The 23,983-nt window shown below is 37.8% G+C and overlaps 1 protein-coding gene across 2 annotated transcripts; it reads right to left on the reverse strand.

Annotated features, from left to right (window-relative positions):
* Nucleotides 1-210: 210 nt before the first annotated feature.
* On the reverse strand, nt 211-23,076 carry LOC115733630. 2 transcript variants are annotated; one of them, XM_048276358.1, is made up of 2 exons: nt 22,401-23,076; nt 211-493 (listed from the first exon to the last, which is right to left on the reverse strand). In XM_048276358.1, the coding sequence occupies exons 1-2, from the start codon at nt 22,936-22,938 to the stop codon at nt 279-281; spliced, it is 753 nt and encodes a 250-aa protein (XP_048132315.1). In that variant the 5' UTR covers nt 22,939-23,076; the 3' UTR covers nt 211-278. The 2 variants fall into 2 exon arrangements, with proteins under 2 accessions (XP_048132315.1, XP_048132314.1); XM_048276357.1 differs by having other exon boundaries at nt 211-508; nt 22,401-23,073.
* Nucleotides 23,077-23,983: the final 907 nt, after the last annotated feature.

Genomic DNA, 23,983 nt, shown 5'->3' on the forward strand with positions numbered 1-23,983 from the left:
CGACACCACACGTTAGAAAAAGGCTCGCAAACTCTCTAGTACTATTGATCATCCTCAAGGTAAATTTCAAAAAGGTACTCACTCAATGAAGATTAACAAATTCATCATCAAAATCAAGAAATCCTTGCCCACGATGAAAATCACGAGTTGCCCAAGATGAAAATCTCCAATTTGATTGACCCACCAATTCATCGACAAGATGAAAAAAAATATTTTTACAAGAAGAACCATCAGGATTTCCAAATCGAACCAATAACAGCAGGAACAGAAAACAGCCGTCATCTAACGGTTGAAGCAACGGTGTGAGCCCACCATTTGAGACTCTCTCTCATGTCCGTCTCGTTCCCAAGAGCAGGAACCTTCCAGTTCATCAACGGGTCCTCCTTCCTCTTCTCCTCCCACCATTCCCACGCCTCCGACAGATAAGGCCTCGCGATAACTGCAGACTCGCCAACACTCTCTTTCTCATCACCATCTTCTTGATGATGATCGCCATCTTCTTCGCCGTCTTCTTCGCCATCTTCAATCGTCTTGCCCAGTCTCTGTAGCCCAGGGATGATGGAGACCAAACTCGAGTCTACTTTGTCTTCCTCCGAGAAGATGAACCCAAGATCCATGAACCCTCTTATCTCCTCGAACTCGAGCTGCGACAAGCTCTTGCTCAGGGACCTCCTCTTTGCTCTTCCTCCCATTTGGCCCTTCTTTCTGCGCGAGAACTCCGAGCTTCTCGGGTGGTTCCATTTGAAACCTCCTCCTCCTCCTCCTCCTCCTCCTTCTTCATAGACCATGCTGTGAATAGGGGTGGTGCGAAGGACTGAGTCTGGAGAGAGAGAGCTCGACTGGAAGCATGTTGGGATGATGCTCGTTTGATCGCTCATGGACCTCACAAGAATGGACGGAGTCCGAGAAAGATCAATACACGGGTTTTCGTCTTCGGGCATTCCTCCTATGCTTTGTTGACCCGGATCGGATCCGGAGGTTGAAGAAGGCGACGTGTCTGGTCGTTTGTTGAAGATCTCGAGCTCGAACCAGCATCCATTGATGATCTTCATGACTGCTTCGGCTTCTTCCATTAATGGCGGCCTGAGGAGATTGCGTGATTATGGAGATTTTAACGAGGGATTGGGTTTCTTAATGTATATATATAGACTCTCAATTGCCGAGATTGCCCTTGGATTTTCCCGTTATTTCCGGGAAAGACTGAAACTCAATGTTCACACGTTTTGCTTTGAGTACTTGATTTGGTCTTGGGTCTTTGTCTAATTGTTTCAATTTCATTGGTCCCTTTTAGCCTTGATTACGTCATGCGACAAAGTAGGTTCTCCTAGAAAGTGCGAGAGATGGGGATGTGAGAGAGTTATCTGACGTGGCTCTTAGTCAGAGAAATTTTAAGGTAATGCCGAAGTCTATTACTCTAGAAAGTACCGACACTCTTCAAGGGCATCCGTATCGTGCCGTGTTGTGTGAATAACATATGATTAGCACTTTAGACACGCCAGCGACAAGTGAGTCTAGCATCTCGACACCCCAATACAAATCGGATCAATTTTGAGCATTTTCAATAAATTATGAGCCAAAATGTAAATTTATCAAAAAATATATATGATTAAATATATATCCAGCCACGCCAAAATTAATATACTGAGCTAGGCAAAAAAAAAAAAAATCATGAATCTCTAACAGAAGAAGAAGAAACTCATCGTTGTTGCTAAATTTTTTATATATACATAACAATTTAACAAGTATATTTATACATTTAATATATAACATGTTTCAATGTATCGATCGAAATTCTCTATTTTTTTTAGAAACGATGTGTCGGTGTGTCTTGTCGTGTTGTGCTGCGTCGTGCATTATGTGTTGGTGTCGGTTCTACTTAGGCTCTAGTATATGTTGCAAATGAAATCTATTTATCAATCAATGAGTAAAGTTATTGAGGCATGGCAATCTTAGTTGGAGTTGGTGAGGGTTGCGGGCCGTGGAGTTCCACTAATAGAAAACTATACTTGTGTGATCCTCTTTATCCATAAAATTGACTTACTGAAAAAAATAATATGACATCATATATTATTTCAATAACTAATGAAAAGTAACGCTGACACGAACCGCATCACTGCGGGTCATGTTCCTATAGTGACGACTAGTTTTTATATTTCTCTTGGTTTAGATGAAAGCACCAATCAACTTTCGAAAATGGACCCGTAAAAGCAACATCTTGCATGGTGCTTGTACGTCACACACACACACACTAATGGGTTCATCTAAGCATCATTGCGGGTAAGCCATTCATTTTAGATTTGCTTCGGGTGCTAAGAGTTTGGACGACCTTGGCTGTTCAAACTACAAAAATCGTGGAATTTATATCTACCGAGTATGTGTATCTGCACGGATTCTTATTTTCCTTTCAACAATTCGCGAGCGAAAAAAAGAAGCGAAATCAATGCGATTGAATCCTTATCGCAAATTTGCTTGAATATTGGTCTATATTCAACATATTCTTCGAAATTTTTGGAAAACAATTGACACCATGTTTTACATTTACTTCTTAATGAGAGAAAATGAAAAAATTTTAGCAGGTCGTGGTCAGCGGGACGTTTTCCTGATGCTAGAGGGCAGGATGGTAAATGAGCCAAAAAGCTCCGTTGGAGAATATTCTGATCCTATTTTTCGTACTATGCCATTTGGGAAACTCCCATCTTTGACTCATGGTCAACTTCGGAACGCCCGAGCGAAAGATCAAAAACTTCGCACGTGCTTCTCGTGGCCCCCACCCCACGTTCACCGCCGTCTTCAAGTGCGACTTTTCGACTTCCCCGCGGGGTGATTAGTTTCAGTTTTCAGACATGTCTTGAACTTTGTCGGCAAAGTGAAAAGAACGATAAATTGATGGTATTAATAAGTTCGTACCTATGATTTCGTATCTTCTCATGACTTTGAGTTTTGACTTTTTGGTTGCAGCCGTAACCCTGTTAAATTCATGTTAGACGGCAAATCTGTAATTCTCAACACGATTTATTTGCACAGCACGATTTCTAATTTGATAGGTTTAGATCTGGCATAATTGGATTTGCGTCACAAGAAAAAAAGTGTCTTACTTGGGTTTGTTTCTACACAATTAGACACGTTTAAACTCATATTTAAAGAATTTTTTGACCTTAATTGTAAATAAAAATAGAACCCAAATTAAAAAGAATAAATGGTTAAATGAAGTCATTAAACATTAGAGAAAAAAATAACACACGTACATTTTTCATCACCAAGATGGCAAACAAAGCATATTATAGATTGACAGGGAATATTCCAAACCGAGAAAAGTTGGTACAGACTCAATCATATAATGAATCTTATAGTTTTAATTTTTATTAAAGTAGTCACATCAGTGCTAAAAAATTCCCTCACTTATTGATGGATTTATGATTTGGGTTGAGATTAGGATTTTCATCAGAGCTAAAATATGGTTATTACATGTCTTCAAGATAAGATTCTCCGAACTCTCATGGGTCTTAAAAAAATCCCTCGATTCTTGATGATTTCGCTCGTACTTATTTAACACCCGAATGTCATCTATAGTGGCATGATAATTGATATGCGTGGGGATAACCCCATGATCGTTTCGTACCTAGAATTCATACCTAATGTTAAAGTTAGAGAAAATTAAAAAGAAAGTCCATTGAACTAAATTTGCAGTGTGAATGGACCTCTACTTTCAAATATGACGGCAGCATTGTATCGGATTTTGCCATTCCTATATGAACAAGAGAAAATATTGCGTGAGTGAGATACACCATGTAGGATTAATAGAAAATTATTCACAGATTGACACATGGCATGTCGGGTCCTACCCGTCAGAATTTTGAAAAAACGCAGGAGGCGATCTCCCGTTATCTCCCTCTGTTATCTACACGTGTCAATTTGTGAATGGTTTTCTATTAATCCAGCGTGGAGTATCTCACTCACGCAATATTTTCTCATATGAACAACGCTCTTATGGGGAATAGATGGCGCACAATTTACACATGCGGGGAAAAAGGTAAAATATTCAAAGAAATTAACCATAAGAGCGTTGAAAATAATGGAAAAGTTTTTCCAAATATGGAAAAATAATGAACAACTTTTCTAACCATAACCAAGAATGGAAAATAATGGAATTTTTTTTTTCTAAATATGGTTATGATATTGATGATAGTGTTGATCTGTTTGCGACATCCATTGGAGGGACGAGACGGATTTTCGAGGATTATGTTTGGATGTGAGGAGCGGCCGGAATTATGGGGCTTGTGGTTGAAAATTCATGTAATAAATTTATTACGACGATTCAAATCACAATATTACGATAATAAACATGTTTAAATTCAAGGATGATTTTCAATATAGGCATGAATTGTGGGCTTCAGTTATTTAAATTTCACCGAAAATCACCAAGGAGCATCTTGTAAGAATTGATATCTTCTCCATTAAGTGATAAATAACAATTTCTTTTCACTCTCATTCAGCAAATGACACATTGAACCATTTGAAATAGTGTTTTTCTCTTCTCTATTTTCTATTTTTTTTCGCTCATTTTTGCTTTTTTTTTTTTTTTTACATTTCTCATTTTTCTCCAACCTACTAGTAAGTTACTGGAAGTTATTCGGTGCCAAGTTGCATTGCCGAAGTGCCTCGATGCACATCATCCTGTCTTTAGCCATTACTACCACCGGGCCGTCACTGATCTCTCTTTGCTTGCACGCCGGACGCCGCCACCTTTGATGTGTGGTAATTAATCGTTGACGGTACCTACATAGGAGGTGGCGGGGTAGGCCCATTATTTCATTTCTCATAGAAGTTAAATTTCTCATTCAACAAAGTGAATGTAGTGACTAAAATAGCTAAAATAAGCAATAAGTAACTAAAATAAAATAAATATAGTGCCATGAAAGAAAACCCAAATGAAGCATCCCAGATTTGATGAAGATTGCAACGGTGAATTGCCGGGCAAATCTCCTTTGGCAGTGAGCTTACATTACTTTCACTCCCAGTGAAAATGTATGGGTATAAACCACCTGCCAAAGGAGTAGATGCCCAGTAATTCACCACTTACACGCATTGCGCACTACTAATCACGTACTATAATATGATGTAATTTCTGATTTTTTTGGGAATGGATGAACAGTGTTGGAGGGCAACAGCTATTTATAACCTTCCAAAAGATTGAGCACATTTTGCATGAACGTAGCATATTCTGAGAACATCCAAAATTCAATAAAAAGCTTTGGCACTTAAATTTGCGAGAGAAGAAGAAAAAGCAAAGCTAGTGGTCCAGTGAGTTGGATATGCTAAATTCCATTCTCTGTTCTTGCCAGGTTTTGGCGACGACCGGAGTCAACATGTATTCCTCTATCCAACTAATTGGAGTCAAGAAATTTAAGGACAAGATTAATCTCATCTGGTCAATGTTCCAAGCATATTCCCAGTGGATATTTGCAAGAGAGGGAACTTTATGTGTAAAGAGTTAAACAAATCAGGAAAAAAAGAACTGGTTTTATGAGATATTTGGCGAACTTCTCAGTTCTCACAACTGTAGAACACTTACGGTATGTTCGATCGAGAGACCATGGCTGGCATATCTCCGAGCTTTGAGCCAGGTCGCCAGGCCTCGGGCTCATGGCCATGGCCGCTTCTTCGGTTCTCACTCACAGCTCTCTAGCTCCTCACTCTTGTGGCAATGGTCGGTCAAGGTCTGTTGGACATAGCCATGGCCGATCGAGAGCTTCAACATCTTGTAGCCAAAAACAGAGCGGATAGACTGAGTCGATCCCCGACTACCGCTGCCATGGAGGTGGCCAGCCTACGCAATCACAAATTTATGGTTGTATTAGGCTAGTGACCTCCGTCAGAGTGACTCAATGGATTGTGATTTCTATATACATAGGTGCAAGAGCTTTTTTTATGTGGGTTACACTAATATAGACTGATATTTACTGTTTTACGGGATTGGTCTAATAATGTAAAATATAAAGATTTTTAATTAGTAGGTGGCTGGCTAGTGTGGGCCGGGTAAAACCTGTCTTGTGATGAGAGGGTTTGTGGCTGAAAACTCTATAAACATGACTCAAGTCTTTTCGCTAACCCCGATGCATAGATAACCTTACATAAGAAGTAGTAACAGAACACGACTTGTGAGGGGCAATCTCATTAAGCCATGAATACAGAGGGCAATAAAGGAAAAGTGGATCAATGCTATTGCACATCAGAAGAATGATGATTCCAAATCAGATACGTACATCCCTTTTTCTCAAGTATTATGTTCTAGATTCTAGCCATGGTGATCTTAGGATTCGTTTTCACAATTTACAATAGGACTCCAGCTTCGCAATGAGAGAAGAAGAGACCAAGGGCTTTGTAAAGCAACTTTATAAAAGTAACTTTGGGTTACATAGCTTTTAGCAACCTTCTTCTTGCAAAGGGCTTTGGTTTATTTTTTATCTATTTTTTTCATTAAAAACCCAAGCCCTTTGTAGAAGTCAGCGAAGAGCTCAGGTTATTAGCGAATCAGATCCGGCACCGACAGCTGTCTTTTGAGGTCACTCGAACATGGGCAGCCTTGGATGAGGGTCGCTTGAGGTTGCCCAACCCTCGATGAGGGCTTCCCGAGGTCACAACAAGGGCAGATTGGGTGGTGACGTCAGGCGGCCCTTGTCGAGATCACAAGACCTTTGCAAAGGGTTGCATGACCTAGGCAGCAGTTGCGTAGGGTGGCGCGACCTCGCCGGCCTCTTTTTAGCTCATCGCTTGCTAGATTTGGTCTCGCCAGCCGCAAGCTAGATTTGGTCTCGCCAGCCACCTTGCATATAGAAGCCCGAAAAATATCAACAAGGGAAAAATTGGAAAATGAAAAAATTAGTGAGGTTAGTTTTGGAAGAAAAAACCATTTACCTTAGGAATGGCCTTCCGTAAATGTTGAAAGCCAAATCTAGTGGGGACCAGACGCCAACATTTGGCCACATGCTCAACCAAAAGCATCATTTTTTTTCCAAGGAGTCTCCCTTAGTCAAATTACCTGCTTGGTCGGACATGCCAAGTTGATTATTAGAGATCAACAAAGAGGACGCAGAGGAAAATAGAGAGAAAAATAACTAAGAACAATTTTTTTTTATAAAGAAAAGAACTTTTATTCAGCAACTCAAGATGATTTACAAAATTTGACCAACAAAAAAAAAAAAGGATCATTTACAATGAAGAACCAACTCCAATGGCATTTATAACTAGAGGTCAAGGATTTCTTTTAGAAACTCACAGATTATACAAAATCAATTGGGCAGAAAATTTATATCAAATCTTGATTGTCTTCGGCCTTAGTGCCTTTTGGTAGTCCAGATTTGAGTTCGGATAGGATATCAATTATCCTATCTAGCGTTTGGGGGGGTCCTCTGTATTGGACAAACCCAAATGCGTCTGGATAAATGCCAAATAAAAAATCTAGGGGAGGGGGTGTGATAAACCCAAGGGGAAGATGGAGATAAAGAGGCTACAAATCTTTGGTGTCACCTACAACCCGGACCTTGATCAATTTTCTAGATGCAAAGACAATGCTGGTGGTCACCTGAAATTCCCTGCCCAATCTCTCCGTCGGTTTCATATTTACCGATTTGCGTTGCCGTTACATGGTGATGTTGGTGGTCGCCATTTTTGATTGTGGCCACTGTGGACGCAGTGGCAACAATTCCTAGATCTAGGGTTTTTCCTTAACTTTTAATTTTTCAAATTTTCTAAATTTCTAATTTAATTGAATAGCTTATTTATTTGTAATAAAATTTTAAAGTGTACCAAACACTTAATAGGATTAGATATGTCCATTTTTATTATCCGGAGAATTTCGTACGTCACTTTATCCTATTATATCCCAGTTAAAATTCCACCATCAAACACAAACTTTGACTTTTACGACAGGCAAGTATTTGAATTACCTGCACCTCCCCTTTTGAACAGTAGACTTGGCAATGGGAAATGGAAGGGAAGCATCAATCCAGTCGCTCAATCCTTTCATTTTGGGACAAGAGAGAGAACAACATTATGGGAGATCTTCTACGGAGTTAAAAGTATCCACATATCTTGTTTATAGTACATGTGGATTCCCTCCATTATAAAGGGAATGAATGAGGACGCTGGATAACAACTCTTGAGCATCTATATATTGCCTACCAGCTAGGAATTTAAATCCAAGAGATACATTACATTATGAGTGTCAAAATATTCAACCCAAAAAATCAAGTCAATAAGTGAAAGGAAATCACACAAAGTTAAAGAGTATATAGGACGGATTGTCAAGCGATGTGAGATAATATTTCAATACTGCATCTTGCGTGCAAGACTGATTAGAAGCGATGCGTGGAATTTGAAAGGTGGAGGTGGATGCTATACGCGAAAGGAATAACAATGATTATAATATCATGTAAGATTTTGTAGAACCATTATCAATTGTTCTAAAATATCAAATGATAGCAGGGCAAATATTTATAAATGATCTCCTGTCATACGATGTGAGACGATATTTCAACAATTCGTAGAAAGCCTTAACATGAGCATTTGTTTGTTTTTTTTTTTTTTTTGGTACCGAGCAGTATTTTTGTTTTGACTGTCCCACGTATATGTCAGGATGAATATCCTCTGCTATGGTGTCTGCTCCTATCATATTTTGACAAATCTCCCTCTTAACTTGCACCCAATCACCCAAACTTGCGACGGCCAAATAACCAATCAGCATGGAGGATTGAATTGTATTTTCAGAGAAAACACAAACTAATTTGTAGATTTAACCTTACCAAGAATATTGCTTCTCAGCGCAAAATAGACGGAAAAAACAAAAAAAAAGACTGCACATGTTATGGAGTTGAGAGAAAGAAATTGCAAACGAGAGCCATAGAGGTTCGTCCTGGGTGTGTCAAACAGGTCAAAGAGGCAGAATTTCACTTGTCGCGTCAGAAGTATAAATACTGCCCTGTTATTACTTATTGATGTAGAACCTACTACTCGCAGGACTTGCCTGCGTTTTATAGCGACCCGCTGTAGATTAAGCGGTTCTCACACCTTGTACACATAGTATAGTAGATCATATCCCTAAACTATAAATCGCATCGCTAAGGTTACATATGGTTACATATGGTGGTCAAGACAAAATTCAGGATATGATAAATATCATCTTGTGTTTGGTGCTCAAAGCTAGGGGTGATCGGTTCTAGGGTAAGTAGGTTCCAAACTTGGAACCTAGAATCTATCCTATTATAACCAGTTCTTAGTTTTTAGAATCTGAAACTTACCCTATTTTTCAGAAACCGTTTTTAGAACCTTCCCTATTTTTACGGTGCAATTTCAGGGTCTATTCGAATTTTTTTTCCTTTTCCTTTTTTTTATTTCATCCTTTACAAATAATTTGAGCAGCAAGATGGTTTAAAGTAAAAGATGATCAAATTAAATTCCTATCCACTAGACACGTAGCCATGTACAATTATAAACAATAAAAAGTTCAAATACGTAACATAAAACATAAATTATAATACTCCGTTCCCCATTCATGAAAAATAACTTTTTAAACTCCATTCTCTATTAATCCATAAAAATATTCCTCCAAAGTATAGAGAGAGGCGACAAAGATTGGAGAAGAAAAAAATGAGATGAGGTAGAATTGGACACTACTTAGAGCAATTATGTTGTTTTTATTGTAGCTAAGAACCAGTTCCAAAATCGATTCGGTTCCTGGTGGGTCTTCACTTGGAACTAGAAATCGGACCTGTTCAAACCGGTTCCAATTATTTGGAACCAGGAACCAGATCTATTCACATTGGAATCGGGAACCGGATTAGTTTTCAACGGTCCGGTTCGGTTCCTAGTTTTACCCGATCCGGTTGCACACCCTTACTCAAGGCAAGATAAATTCGGATATAAAAGGGATATAGTCCTAACAAAATTATCCTATGGGGAGGTGGTATGAAGATAGATAAGATTTCTAATATTCATAATAACAAAATATTTTTCTCAAATAACAAACTTCTTAAATTAGTAAGATCAAAATTATATTTGTATTCTAATTTAAAAAATCCAAAATGACAAAAAAATAACAAAAAATCATTTTTATTTGTTCCCACGTTATTTATGTATTCGAATTTATTTCTATCTTATAATATAAAAATATATAAACATATATATTTACTCTTAATATTTATCATATATTTGAGGTAGTTTAGTATTTTGGGTATATTAGTATTGTTTACTATTTAACAAAGTTTTATTGTAGAATGATACAATAGGAAAAAAGAAAAAATAAATAAAAGAATTAAAAGAAGAGATGAAAAACTAAAAAAAAATAAGAAAATAAAAATGAAGTACGCAAGAGTGTTGTGAGAAATTCTTACCATTTTCATTTGTCCAATTTTTAGTTTTATTTAAACTGATATGCCATTTATACCGAATAATGGACATGAAAGGATACGAAAATATCATGCTTTGTTACTGTCATTCACTAAATAGTGCATAGAATAAATTAAAATCCACGGATTCCCTATCCTATCCTATCCTATCCAGTATTATCCTGTCCTATTCTATCCAATTTTTTTGAAGAATTTCGGGACCCAAATGGGATAACTTTTAGCGAGACCTTACTACCAAGGTTAAAGAACCATTTAGATACCATCCTAAAACTATTGGTGTGACCCGCGTTCGATCACGAATTAGACTTGGTGCTGTGCAATTACACTAAAGCTTGCACGACATTTAAAAGCAATTAGCGTTCCAACAATTCAAAAACAAAAATTTTCGTTCACCAAGCCTATAAAACAAAGGGTTAGCCATAGACTCCACCTCTTATAATTCCCACTCTATAAAACCATTTAACACCTGAAGATTAGAATTCAACCAAGATTTTCAAACCAAGAGAATTTTTCCATGAAAATTTTCTAGCTTAAGTCCTATTAAAATTTCAAAAATTTTAAGTGTCCCTAATGGAGTTGTCAAGCTGTCGCGACTTCAAATTCGATTTTTAATTTTAGGTTAATGGAATATCAAATTAATTAACTTAGGTCAAACTCTACCAAGTCCTACCAAATCATGGCTTATGATTTGAATGATTATCTTTCAAAAGGTTTTTTTAATTTTTCGGAGCCGTCACTAATAATTTTGAGAGGTTGATTAGAAACTTAATAAAATAGCAAGAGGAGACTATTTTATTTTATCACAACCCAAAATTTTTAAGTTTAAGGACTTGGTTACATTAAATTTTCAGTTAATGCCCTTTCGGTGCCAATTTTATGAAAGATTTTTAACTTGGCAATTCTGATGAAATCTGATTTGAAGTTCATAGGTGCAGTTTTTTGGGTTTTCTCTTTATGAATTTTTCTTTGTATTTTTGTGTAATTTTCGAAATTAAAGATTAATGAAAAATAAGAATGAATTGATTCAAGATTATCTTAAAAGTATTAAAATTAGTTTGCATTAAATCCAAAAATTTTATAAAAATATTTTAACCTTATGTCTACATTTTTTAAATTAAAATCTACCCTAATAGATCTAAAAATATTTTATTTAATGAACATGATCTATTAGATAGGTGTTCTAGAAAATCTGATCTTGCTAAAAATAAACTGATAATATGTGATTTTTAAGAAGCCACATCCTACTAAAATCTTTCTGAATTTTTCGATTTATGATTAAAGGGTGAACAATAGAAATTTTTTATTTTTGGTTTTCCTAATTATTAAAATTGCAAATTTTTTTAATGAAAGATAATTACCGCTATTTTTTTCGGATTTAAGTTTTGATCTAAAGCCTAATAGATCAACCCTTAAATTCAAAATACCCGCTATGTAAATAATTCTATCTAGAGCCCGATAGACAGACTTATTTTCACGTGTGCGGTTGCAAATTAGGAAGTTTCCTAATCGATTGCATTTTGAATATTCTCTGCATATCCAAAAATTTTGAAATCCTATTCAGATTAGGCGAGATTTTATGAAAATTCACATCCGATTGGTAATCTTTCAATTTTGGCAAGACGATATATTGCAAGATTTTCAAGAATATTCAAATCGGATATGCAATCTTCCAATTTAGACAAGTGATGTGTTGCCAGATTTTTTAAGATATTCAATTCTAGATATGCAATCTTCCAATTAGGCAATCAAATATCGCATTATTCTAGATCGAGGAATGAAATTTTCAAAATATGCAACCAAATATCAAAAGTAACCAAATTAGAAAATATACCTCTTTGCAACATTGTATTTCCAATTCCAGCTTGCATCAAATCTTGTGGATCAAACTTCGGATCTTGGAACTGGCTCGGGGGAAGGTCACGCATGGTGGTGCTTATGACAGGAGCGATCTTGACTTACGGATGGACGGCCTTATAGTGCTTCTCGACTATGAAGAGACCCACAGAACGAGACAGGTCTCTTCTACGGGTGTTGCAACTGCATCTTCAGTCAAAGCACTAGGTGGATTGATGTCTCTGGGTGAGTCATGGGCGTTGTTTGCAGATCTGCTCAGCTTCTTCTTTGCCTTCATTCTTGAATGTTTCGCTATCCACTTAAGTCCATCGGCCGTAATTTCCTTGCGCCGATTCAAATTGATGCAAATGATGTCATGTATACTAAACTAAATTAATTATGCAATGCATGCTAATGAAATAAATTATTTTGTATAGAAACTAAAGTTTAATTTCTAGTTTCTATGCAAAATAAATTATTAAAAAGAAAAATCAAAATTTAGGTGTCAAAAGATGCTAAAAACGTGAGAACCACAAAGGATAAAATGGTCAAAGTACTTTAAAATGAAGTGTCTTAGTGAAAGAGGGAGTAGAAAAAGCGCAATCCTTTCCTTTATTATGTGATCTTATATATCATAAATGCTAATATTTTTATTAATTCTATAGACGAAATTAAGTGAACCGCATTATGTTACATTCCAAGAATAACTCCGGGGCATGTTGCGTGCTTTTTAATTTTACAAATATCAACCTATGTAATTGTTAGATATATTGTATATATTAGGATTAGAGCTTTTCCCTTTATTGCGCATATTTACATTTATACCCTTCATTGTATGTATATTTATTTTGGCCTTGTGCTCAATGGTAAATCATCTATCCCATTATTTATTTCTTTAAACCAAATATGGTATCAAAGCTAATGTTATCTGCAAATGCGCATCCACCCCCATTAGTCAAATCCCACGTGCCACTCATAATCCAACTTACACGTGAGAAGGGGTGTTGAAGTTGTCGTCCCACATTACTTGATAACAGGTATTATATTCTCTTTATATTTATGTGATCTCCCTACATCTATTGATTTATGCTTTTGGGTTGGACTTTCTACCAGCAATATGCATAAGATTATGTCACACAATGACATGTCTTATCATGACGTGTCAAGTAACGACTTATCATGTAATGATGTGATGTGTCATATCACAATGTTTAGTGATGGTATGTCATGTGATAACTTAGCTGAGTTGTCTTGAATGCAAGGATCTTAGTGTGATGTGTATGCTGTCGCAAGTGACTACATGTATTGATTTTCTATATGATGATGCATGTATGCATGTTTTGAAATGACTAAGTCAATTTTATTATTCGGCTTATTCAGATGTGTAGACCATTTTGGAAAATTGAATTTTTGTGAAAAGAACTATAGTTTGAAATTATTTTTATGGAAATTATATGAGCTTGCACAACCCCTCGAGTCTCGTATTAGAATGTTGGAATTTCAAGCCAAGCCAATCCGGCCCCAAATCTGATCTAACCTTCCTACTATTATCTTAAAATGAATCCAAACATGTTGATTGGCTTTTACTTAATACGGGTAATCTAGTGCAAGAATGTATTCTAGAAGAGTAACATCAATTTATATATAGTTCCTAATTTCTACTTTTGTAGAACGATGGCAAAATTAGATATGCAAATTATATTCCTAATTCGGTAGGTACTATAAATATATTAATTTGATTTTCGAGTGTTCTCCTAAACATGATAACAATCTATAGCATATAGTTAAGAGAGTAATTTAGAGATATCAATCCTTCGTGATGTTTTTCTTTTATTCATTTTTCATGAGTGATACGAGCAGATATTTTTAAACAAATATTTTTCAAATCAATTTACCGTCCTAACTAATAGGAGTGATACAAATGATTATCCAAGTGATTACTTTCAATGGATTATCCAATTGTCGAAGACTTTTATGGTAATTTTGAAATCGGATTTTCTTCTTGTGTGGAAATCTTGAGACCGGGTTCTGTTCGCAAAAGAACAAAATGCATTTCTCCAAGCGCAATAAAGTTTCACAAATCAAACAAAATTGGATTTACTTCTATTAAAAAAATAAAATCGGATTTTTTTTTCATGCATGGCAGAGCCATTAATGCCTTTCCAAATTTCCCAAGTTAATGACCCACAAAGAGTTTTATATATCCCGAGTCGAGGTGAGTACTGCAGCATATTCTTCCTCCTCTAGTTGTCAATGGCTTTGAATATGACAACTATTGTTAGCCTCGCACTTGCTTTGATTCTCTTCTCTACGGTCAGATTGTCCGAAGGAAAGAATTGGAAGCTGGAGAAGAACAATCTCCCCTTGATGTCGGGTGATGGAGAATACGAGGTGATGATGCGCCAAGAGGGCAAGGACACTCGTAATTTTCACTTTCCGCCATGCATCGTGGTACCTTTGGCACCAGCTCCGTCAATAGAGACACTTGTACCTTCTAGTCTATGCCACACTCCTGGTGCTAAACACCCTATGCGTTCTCCAATGTCGACCAGCGGAGAGTATGAGACGATAATGGCCTAAGAGGACAATTGCCATCATCATCGCCATCACCGTGGCCATCATCATTTCCATATTCCTCTAGCCCTTGCTCCAATGGAAGAGACATTAAGGCCTACAAGTCCAGGTCATCGTCATGTGCTTTCTCCGATGTCGACCAACGAAGGATATGAGGCAACGATGGTCGAAGAGGACAATCGCCATCACCATCATTATCAACATACTTCTCTAGCTCCAGCTCCAACAAATCCAGGTCATCGCCATCACCATCATCATTGCCATCATCATCAACATACTTCTCCAACCCCGGCTCCAATGAGTCCAAATCATCACCATCGCCATCATCATCAGCACATTTCTCCAGCCCCGGCTCCAACGGATCCAGTACATCGCCATCGCCCTCATCAGCAACACACTTCTCTAACCTCGGCTCCAACAGATCCAAGTCATTGTCCTGCAGTTGGACACCCTATACATCTTCCGAATCATGGTCAAAATGTTGTTTTCACAGTCCCAAATTGAACGTAGAGCGATAGTTCACTGTGGTTATGTTTTTGTTGCTCTTATTAAATATATTAATTAAATAAATATTATTTTCCATATGCCTTGAATAATTTGATGACTCTAATGTGGTACAAGAAGACAGTTGCATACATGCGTAGATAGTGTACTAATATCATCACTAACTAACAAATGCCAATATTCTAAGGCTCTATATATTCCGTGAAAAATGAGTAATTTGAAAAATATTTTTCAAAAAATAATAGCCTATATCGATTGCGAAATTAAACGAACAAGAAATATGAGCAAAAGACATCCTGGAGTATCAATATTTGTGTACGATACTCACTTTGGCACTAATATTTTTTTGGATCATTTAAATGTCAATTTTTTAAAAAAGTATTATTGAATGAATTGTTAGAGATTACTAAACCGTGGTAATTTGTGTGAATTAGTTTTGATGCGAGCTCGATTCGCAAAATTGGCATGAAGCCCTTTTGATCCGACCCCATTCATTCCTCCACCCATTTTCTCTCTCTTGCTCTCTTTCTTTTCCCATGAAGCCCCTTCACCTTGTGGGATCCGCCCACGTTAAACCCCCGATCCTCCCTCTCGCTCTCTTCCTTGACGGCTCTGCCCGAGCGTCTTTGAGCTCGGCCGAGCTCCATTGCCTCAGCAGCCCGACACCAGCGAGCCCATAGAAGTCCCCCAGCCCCGCCATCATCCCATCAGCTCATTTACCACCTATTCGGCACTCTACGCTCGCCTACATGCCGTTTGGTTCGCGATGCTGAAAGGAAGAGGAAGCTGATTCGACCTTGTTCCTTCGCTGTTTTTGCTCCTACTTGTCACGTAAAACCTTGAGGCAAGTAATGATTCTAACTTGCTTCTATTCTGCTCAATGTAGTCGGATTGGTGTGGGTTGAAGTTGTGAGGAGCGGATGTATTACAATGAATATTTTAGGTTTGTATGGTTCGGGGAAAGGGCGGCTATATGATGTGCTTGTTGGTTCAATTCTGTATATGGAGTCTCGGGTGAATTGAAATTGAGAGTAAATCGGTTGGGTGTAGCCAAGGGTTTGGATGAGAGCTTGGTGGGGGAATTGGCTTGCATAAGTACGATGAATGATCAGTTTAGTATAATTAAACCACAGGCCATTCAAAAATTAAGTGTTAACCTAGCTGGTTGGGGTTGTAGAATGTAGTTGGATTAGAGTTGCACTGGGTGCAAGGAAATTCGGTTTGGCTAGGGGGACGATTAGTTGAGCTGATCCGTGCTAAATAGTATATATCTATAAGATAGATGTATTATGTATAAATGAAAAACTAGCTGGTGGGGAAAAGGATGAACTTGGGGACTTTCAGTCTCCCTATTTTGAGGAAGGTATAGTTCTGACATCCGACAATATTTGACGAGTTTTAATTTGACTATTTGGAGACCGGGTAAGATTGTTGCTTGCTTAGTACTGAGTTCTATTCACTTTTGTTGTTGGTACTATGTTTTAGTTGTTTAGACATGTTGTGCTCTCGTCCGCCAGTCAAAGTTATTCTTCATTTCGGTACCAGTGTGTATCACTCGCACTTGGGAGCAGCGTTTTATGCCTTATCCGCCTTACAACTGTTGTGGGAGGCTGTGTACGATCATAGTAAACGATGTGGGTCCTCTAGTGGGACGTATCGAACACCGTTTTATGGCCATCTACATCCGAGGTTTGGGTGTGTAGCATGGATCATAGCTCTCTCCTTTCACGAGCAAGCATAGGGATGGGGAAAACGGTATTGGAGGGAGCATCATCGGTGAGAGTGGAAAGTAGTAGAGCTTGAGGGTAGAGGTAGTAGATGTACAAGTAATCTTTTGAATTGCGATGACGCAGCAAGTACTTTTTTATGTTAGCCACGAGGTAGTATTATGACATTGATGGTGTGCGCTGTTGGTGACGGTTGGAGGGAGCTGAGCCTTGTTTTATTGCATGCATGTTGTTAGTTTCTTTTGATTGGCCTTAGATGACTCCCTGAACTCATTTATTATATATAAAAGTACAAATTTTTCAGATTGATAGTATACTTTTACTATTTGAGTGCTATGTGTGAATATTACAAGTTAATGAACTCTACGAGTATGGCCATACCCTTTAGGCATCGTGCCCACCTATAGAATTACATGCACTTGTCATTCTGTTCGGTCTTCCACATGTACCCCCGTTTATGTAATAAAAGATTAAAATAGAACGCAATCGTAGTACGGATTAAGGATAATCCCTTACAATGTGGTATCGGAGCGGGAGGATCGATGGTCATTGCTTACGTACTTGGTATCGTAGTAGGTTAGTGTAGTGATAGGGTGCACTCGTGGATGAAATGTTTGGTAGGTACGTACGAGATCAAATATACAAGTGCTTGTGTTTGTGTTTGGTAGGGGATAAGCAGTAGCTTAGACTGCTTTTAGTTAAGAAGTTGGTCGATCACTATGGAGGAAATAATAATCTCCGTGGTTGTTTGTGGTTGTAGTGTAGTGATCGATAGTTGGATTGGACGACAAGTCGAAATGGTAACGATTTATCGATAGGCTTAAAGTGTGGAGTTTGGTCAATTGATTTTTGTGGGATCTTAGGCTTGAATCTATGGTGTATTTTATGGTTTTGTTATCGATTCTTCCTGAAGATTCTGCTATGATGAAGTGGAGATTCGTAAGGAAGCGAACAGTGATTGTGAAGTGTTATGCTTGAATTTGTGCTTGTGATTTAAGGCTTAACTGTCGATTTTGGGCGAATGGTCTATTTGACTGTATGACCATAATACATAAATGAATAGCGACTAGGTGAGGAGTTTATAGATTGATTTCAGTCAAATGATCCGTGATTTGATGGTTGCTTAATGGTTTAGGATGTTAGCCTAGGATAAGGATTGAAGTGAAAGTGAAGGGTACGTAAAGAGTCGTGAGGACGTTCATGCATTGTACGGATTTATTACATTAAAACTATTGAGTTTTGAAATGTGCATGCATGATCATATCATCTGACCAATAGCTTGTTATGGGATGAGTGATATGAGATGCCTACAAATCGTGAGACTTGGTGTGAGACTTATCGAATGAGACTCTTATATGGGGACGAACTATGAAAAGGCTAATGGGCCCGCAACGACCTGATCTAATGAGGCCGGGGAGTGACGTTGGGTTAGAGAGGCTTGGACAAGGTGTGGCTCTTGGCAAGCTTTTAAGATGGCGATAGGGGCAGGAATGTGTTAGGCCATACATAGAAAAAGTTAGATATATGTGTTTTGCTAAGTCCGAGTTGTTTTCGAAACCTAAATCTTTTTAAACGTTGGAACAGTTTTCAAAATGTAGAGTATTTCAAACTGAACTACTTGTTATTTTAAATGTTTTCTTGAGTTAAACCCTCGTGATTTTCATGTGGCATGTGTATAGCATTGCATCTCGAATGACGGACGAGGAAAGAGCGATAGATGAAATACCGTGAGTAAGGAAATACTTAAGGATGCTTGGTGGGAGGATGGTGAAAGTTAGTTGTATGTATGCCTTCGAAAGTGACTTGGAGTAGACCTTTGCTATGTGATCATGGTAGCCTAAAATTGAGATGAAACCCACACGAGCTAGCTGGCCGGTGACTCGATAGTGTTGTGATTGGGTGAATAATGTGTGAAGACTATCACCAACGGGACTATAGCCGGAAAGGTTGGTTGGCAAGTGCGAATGTACGACAATTATAGGTATGTGATCTATAATTCTTCCGCTACATTTATAAATCTGGATTATTTTTTAGATGTATTACCCTTCAAAAGGAAATAAAGGAATAACATTTTGTCTTGCAAAAGCGACAATACAAGCCATTTACAAATACTATCTTGATGAGAAGAGGAGAAAGAATAGAAATGAAGAGCAAAATGTGGAAAAAATGCTAAAGAAAATGGGAGAATCGTCTCAAAGAAAGAACAAATTGAGGGGGAGCATTGATCAAGTATGAGAAAATCCCGATAAAGTTGATTTAGTCTCTGCCTGATCTTAATTACTATTTTGATGATGGACGAAAAGGTAAATGTGTGTTAGAACTTGCTAAGTTCCACATAATTTGGTTAGTATATATTCCATTTCCCTTACTATTTGTCATTAACAAATCTCTTATTTGCATCATCATTTCATTATGAAAAAATGGCAGTGAAATTTATCGGTGTTCCTTTATATATATTTGTTGATGTATATGACATTTGATTCCGCAGAATATGAGTTTTACGTAATATTTTTTTTTACGTTCGATTAAGCATGTGCAAGATATTGCATTTGAAGATTGCATTTATGCCAAATACATTGCATCTGATTGTGTGAAGATGAATTGATTGCATGTTCTCTACGTGATACTCTTTTCATTATTATCGCTTTTTGATTGTGAGAAAAAGGGGGGGGCAGGGGAATATATATATTATAATTATAAACTTGTTTGGTGCATAATATTGAGCAGTGATTATTTTTCAAATATATTATTATAATCAATTTATATGATATCTTCTGATTATATTCTTTGAATATTTCTTAAAATTGGAGATTGCATTACATGCATATTATGCCTTGATCTGAATTATGATTTTTGGCAAGATAAGCATATTTCTTTTACTTTTCACATATGCTTAATTCAATATCTTTAGAACGTACTTGCACATTTGCATATTCAAAGATTATTTGGTCATCATCAAAAAGAGGGAGATTGTTAGGGAAATCCTTTTTGATATTTTGAAGATGACAAAACAATCAAAAGCTACAAATATGTTTATTGATTGAGTAGAAACCGAAGAAAGATGTGCAAGCCGTTATGTAGATGTTGTCTTGACAGAACGTGTGAAGGTTATGAGTTCTCTATCAATGATGAACAAGGCATTAGGCCTAGATGTATCTACAAGCTGGATGCACTTGAGTTGAAGGTGAACAAGCCTTGAACAGGAAGTTCGGTAAACCTTAGAAGGACCTTAGATAGGTGAACAAGGAGGTAGAATCATGATTGCCAATATGCTTAGAGGGATTAGCAACTGAATCTATGGAGATTTTGAGTTTATCTCTCAATGGCTACTTAATCTTCTTCATACAATATTGTTCAACGTGTTGATTGGAGAGTGATTCTCTAATGACTGTCCAACAGGTAGATTGAAAGTGGATGAGTGTAAAAGGATACCAAGTTGCCGAAAAGTGCAAGATGAGATTAAGGGTTGAAAATTCCAATGTCAAAGAGAGCTTCAATTCTTATACACTTGTCTTAGTGAGCTTCAAAGTTGTAATCCTTGAGAGACATTGAAAAGAGTGATTGTGTGATGTAGTGTCAATCTGAGAAGCATTACTCGTTGTAATATTTTATTAATTCACTAGTGACATCCAGCTAGTAGGCTGTTTGCATGGAGAGGACATAGGCTTGCAATGAGCCAAACCACTATAACATCCGGGGTGCAATTATCTATATCCCTCAACTCCTTAATATTATCTTTGTGGGTATATTGCACACAAGCGAATCTGATTATAATATTGTCACACAAGAGACTTTGACTTTGCATGACATTTATCTTGACTATTTTAATTTCTATTTGATTCATCAAGATTGGTCTAAATCACCTATTCATCTAACTCTAGGTGACGGTGCTAGCGACAACGAGTCAAAATTACATGTCATCCTCCTCGAGGAAGAGAAAGAGAGCACAAAGAGGGATGGTCTTTCAAATTTCAGATGCGGCTAGATGCTAAACACGAGACAAGTGGCAAAACTTTGACAAAAGACTCCCGCTGAGGTTTGTGCACTCAACATAATGTTGATTTACGTGTATCAAATGAATATCTGTTGAACTATAATATTTTATTCTTCTAAAGCAAGCATTATATATGTATAAATAAAATTAAAAGAAGAAAACTTCAGCAACAATCGGTGTGAAAATTAAAAGGAGAGAACCTCAGCGACAATTGTTGTGATTCAATCTTTTCTTGCAACTAGGAATCAGATCGGACAGAGTCGGCTTCTCGTCCGTGAAACTGGGAAATGGGAGCCAACCATGTTCACTTTGGAATCAAACTGGAGCAGTCCTTTTTTAAATGTCATATTTTCTTTTCAAAAGTTCCTAAGTATATTGAAAGCTACTTTAGTGTAGAACGAAATTGTTAAGCACACAGAAGTTACTAGTGAAAGGATAGATTACTTCTACAACAAATTTGTACTCTTTGCTCCTGCTGAATAAAAAACTAAAAAATAATACACTTGGGCCGATTCAGTATGGTCGTTTCAGTTCCTTCTCATGAATCGGGAACCGGGCCAATTTCCATGGAAACCACCCAAAACAACTAGTTCTGTCTAATTCCTGAGTTGGATCGAGACCGATGCACACCCTTCCTCGGAATAGCCATTCTCAAGACAATTCTTTCATGTAATTCAAAGGGATAATAAGATTCAGAAGCTCTTAGATGATACGTGGAAGACAAGAAGTCATTTCGTCTACGCAATTAACATAAACCACCACCACAAATTACGTTGAAAATAATGTCAAAAATCAAATCATTGATGAACCAAGCTGACATATGTTGTCTTGATTTTAGGGAAAAGAGAAGTCACCCAATAAAGATGGATCCATGAAAAATAACTGCTTATAATATTGTTTGCAAAAAAAAGAAAAACATAATTTCTGCTTTCCTTAAACAAAGCAAAATCAGGAGTTGCCCAAGATGAGAATTTCCAATGTCATTGACAAATAATTCATGTGTAATCATATGTACATGAACAAAATCGAGAGATCTTTTTACACGACGAAAACTGGGAAGAAAGAAGAATTATCAAAACTTCCAAATTGAACCAATAGCAACAACGACAGAAAACAACCGTCATGTAACAGTTGAAGCAACGGTGTGAGCCCACCATTTGAGCCTCTCTCTCATGTCCGTGTCGTTTCCAAGTGCAGGAACCTTCCAGTTCATCAATGGATCCTCCTCCTCCTTCTCCTCCCACCATTCCCACGCCTCCGAGAGATAAGGCCTCGCCATACCTGCAGACTCGCCAACACGCTCTTTCTCATCACCATCTTCCTGACGATGATAGGCTTCTTCGTCATCTTCATCATCTTCTTCACCATCTTTAATTCTCTTGCCCAGTCTCTGTAGCCCAGGAATGATGGAGACCAAGCTCGAGTCATCTATGTCTTCCTCCGAGAAGACAAACCCGAGATCCGTGAAACCTTTTAGCTCCTCGAACTCGAGCTGCGACAAGCTCTTGCTCAGGGACCTCCTCTTCGCTCTTCCTCCCGCATGGCCCTTCTTTCCCCGCGAGAACTCCGAGCTTCTCGGGTTGTTCCAGTTGAAACCTTCTTCTTCCTCATAGATCATGCTGTGCATAGGCGTCGTGCAAAGGACTGAGTCTGGAGAGAGAGAGCTCGATGGGAAGCTTGTTGGGATGATGCTCGTTTGATCGCTCATGGACCTCACAAGAATGGACGGAGCCCGGGAAAGATGAATACACGGGTTTTCGTCTTCGGGTATTCCTCCTATGCTTTGTTGACCTGGATCGGATCCGGAGGTTGAAGAAGGCGAAGTGTCTGGTCGTTTCTTGAAGATCTCGAGCTCGAACCAGCATCTATCGAAGATCTTCATGACTGCTTCGGCTTCTTCCATCAATGGCGGCTAGAGGAAATTGCGTGATTATGGAGATTTAACGAGGGATTGGGCTGCTTAGTGTATATATAGAGAGACTCTCAATCACCGAGATTGCCCTTGGGCTTTCCTGTTGTTTGCGAGAAAGACTCAAAATCAATGTTCACACGTTTGAGTGTTACTTGATTGATTTGGTCTTGGGTCTTTGTCGCATTGTTTGAATTTTCATTGGTCCCTTTTAGCCCTGATTACACTACGCCAGAAGATCCAGTTTTTCCTAGAAAGTGCGAGAGAGAGAGAGAGAGAGAGAGAGCTGACGTGGCTCTTAATCAGAGAAAATCAAAATTTTTGTTTGATAGGGAGAAAATAAGAATCTTAACCGCGCAACGCTAGAGGATGCCCTTAAGTTACGGTATTTCATTTACTTTATAATACTTACATTTTTCACCCAAAAAAAACAAGAAACTGGTCTTAGTGCGGGCTACACCATGTGAAACCATTGTCTTGCTTCGCTAAGTAAAAAGAGTGGGAAAGGGATGACGAGTGTAGCTACCACTTCTTAATGCTAGTATAAGAATTTCAGTCTCATTTCGGAATGTCCAATTTAAGCCTTAACTAATTAGTCAAGATATATGTATCATTCTCGTCATTGCAACTTTTCTGAGTGCCATAAGTTAAAAAGTTTCTTCACATGAGGTACAAATGTCCAAAGCAAAAGTTGGCCATAGATCAGTCACTATGTGCGTCGAATTTCTGTAACCTCATAGAAGACGATGTGACCCTTCACCAATTAAATTAGGAGGACAACCAACTTTTCAAAATTGACCCTTAAAAGCAACATCTTGTTGCTTGTACATAACATGCACTAATGGGGTTCCTCTAAGCATTGTTCCCGCTAAGCCACTCGCTTTGGATTGCTTCAAGATTAGAGAGTTTAGATCCACCAAAGTGTTTATCTACACGAACTGTTCTTTTCCTTTCCACCTATTCTAATCTTGATTTGTGCAGAGAAAGCAAAGCAAAATCAATTGAAAAATCGATCCTTATGACAATCTGCTTGAATATC

This window comes from Rhodamnia argentea, chromosome 3, assembly GCF_020921035.1.
Source record: "Rhodamnia argentea isolate NSW1041297 chromosome 3, ASM2092103v1, whole genome shotgun sequence".
In the NCBI taxonomy this organism is placed as follows: domain Eukaryota; kingdom Viridiplantae; phylum Streptophyta; class Magnoliopsida; order Myrtales; family Myrtaceae; genus Rhodamnia; species Rhodamnia argentea.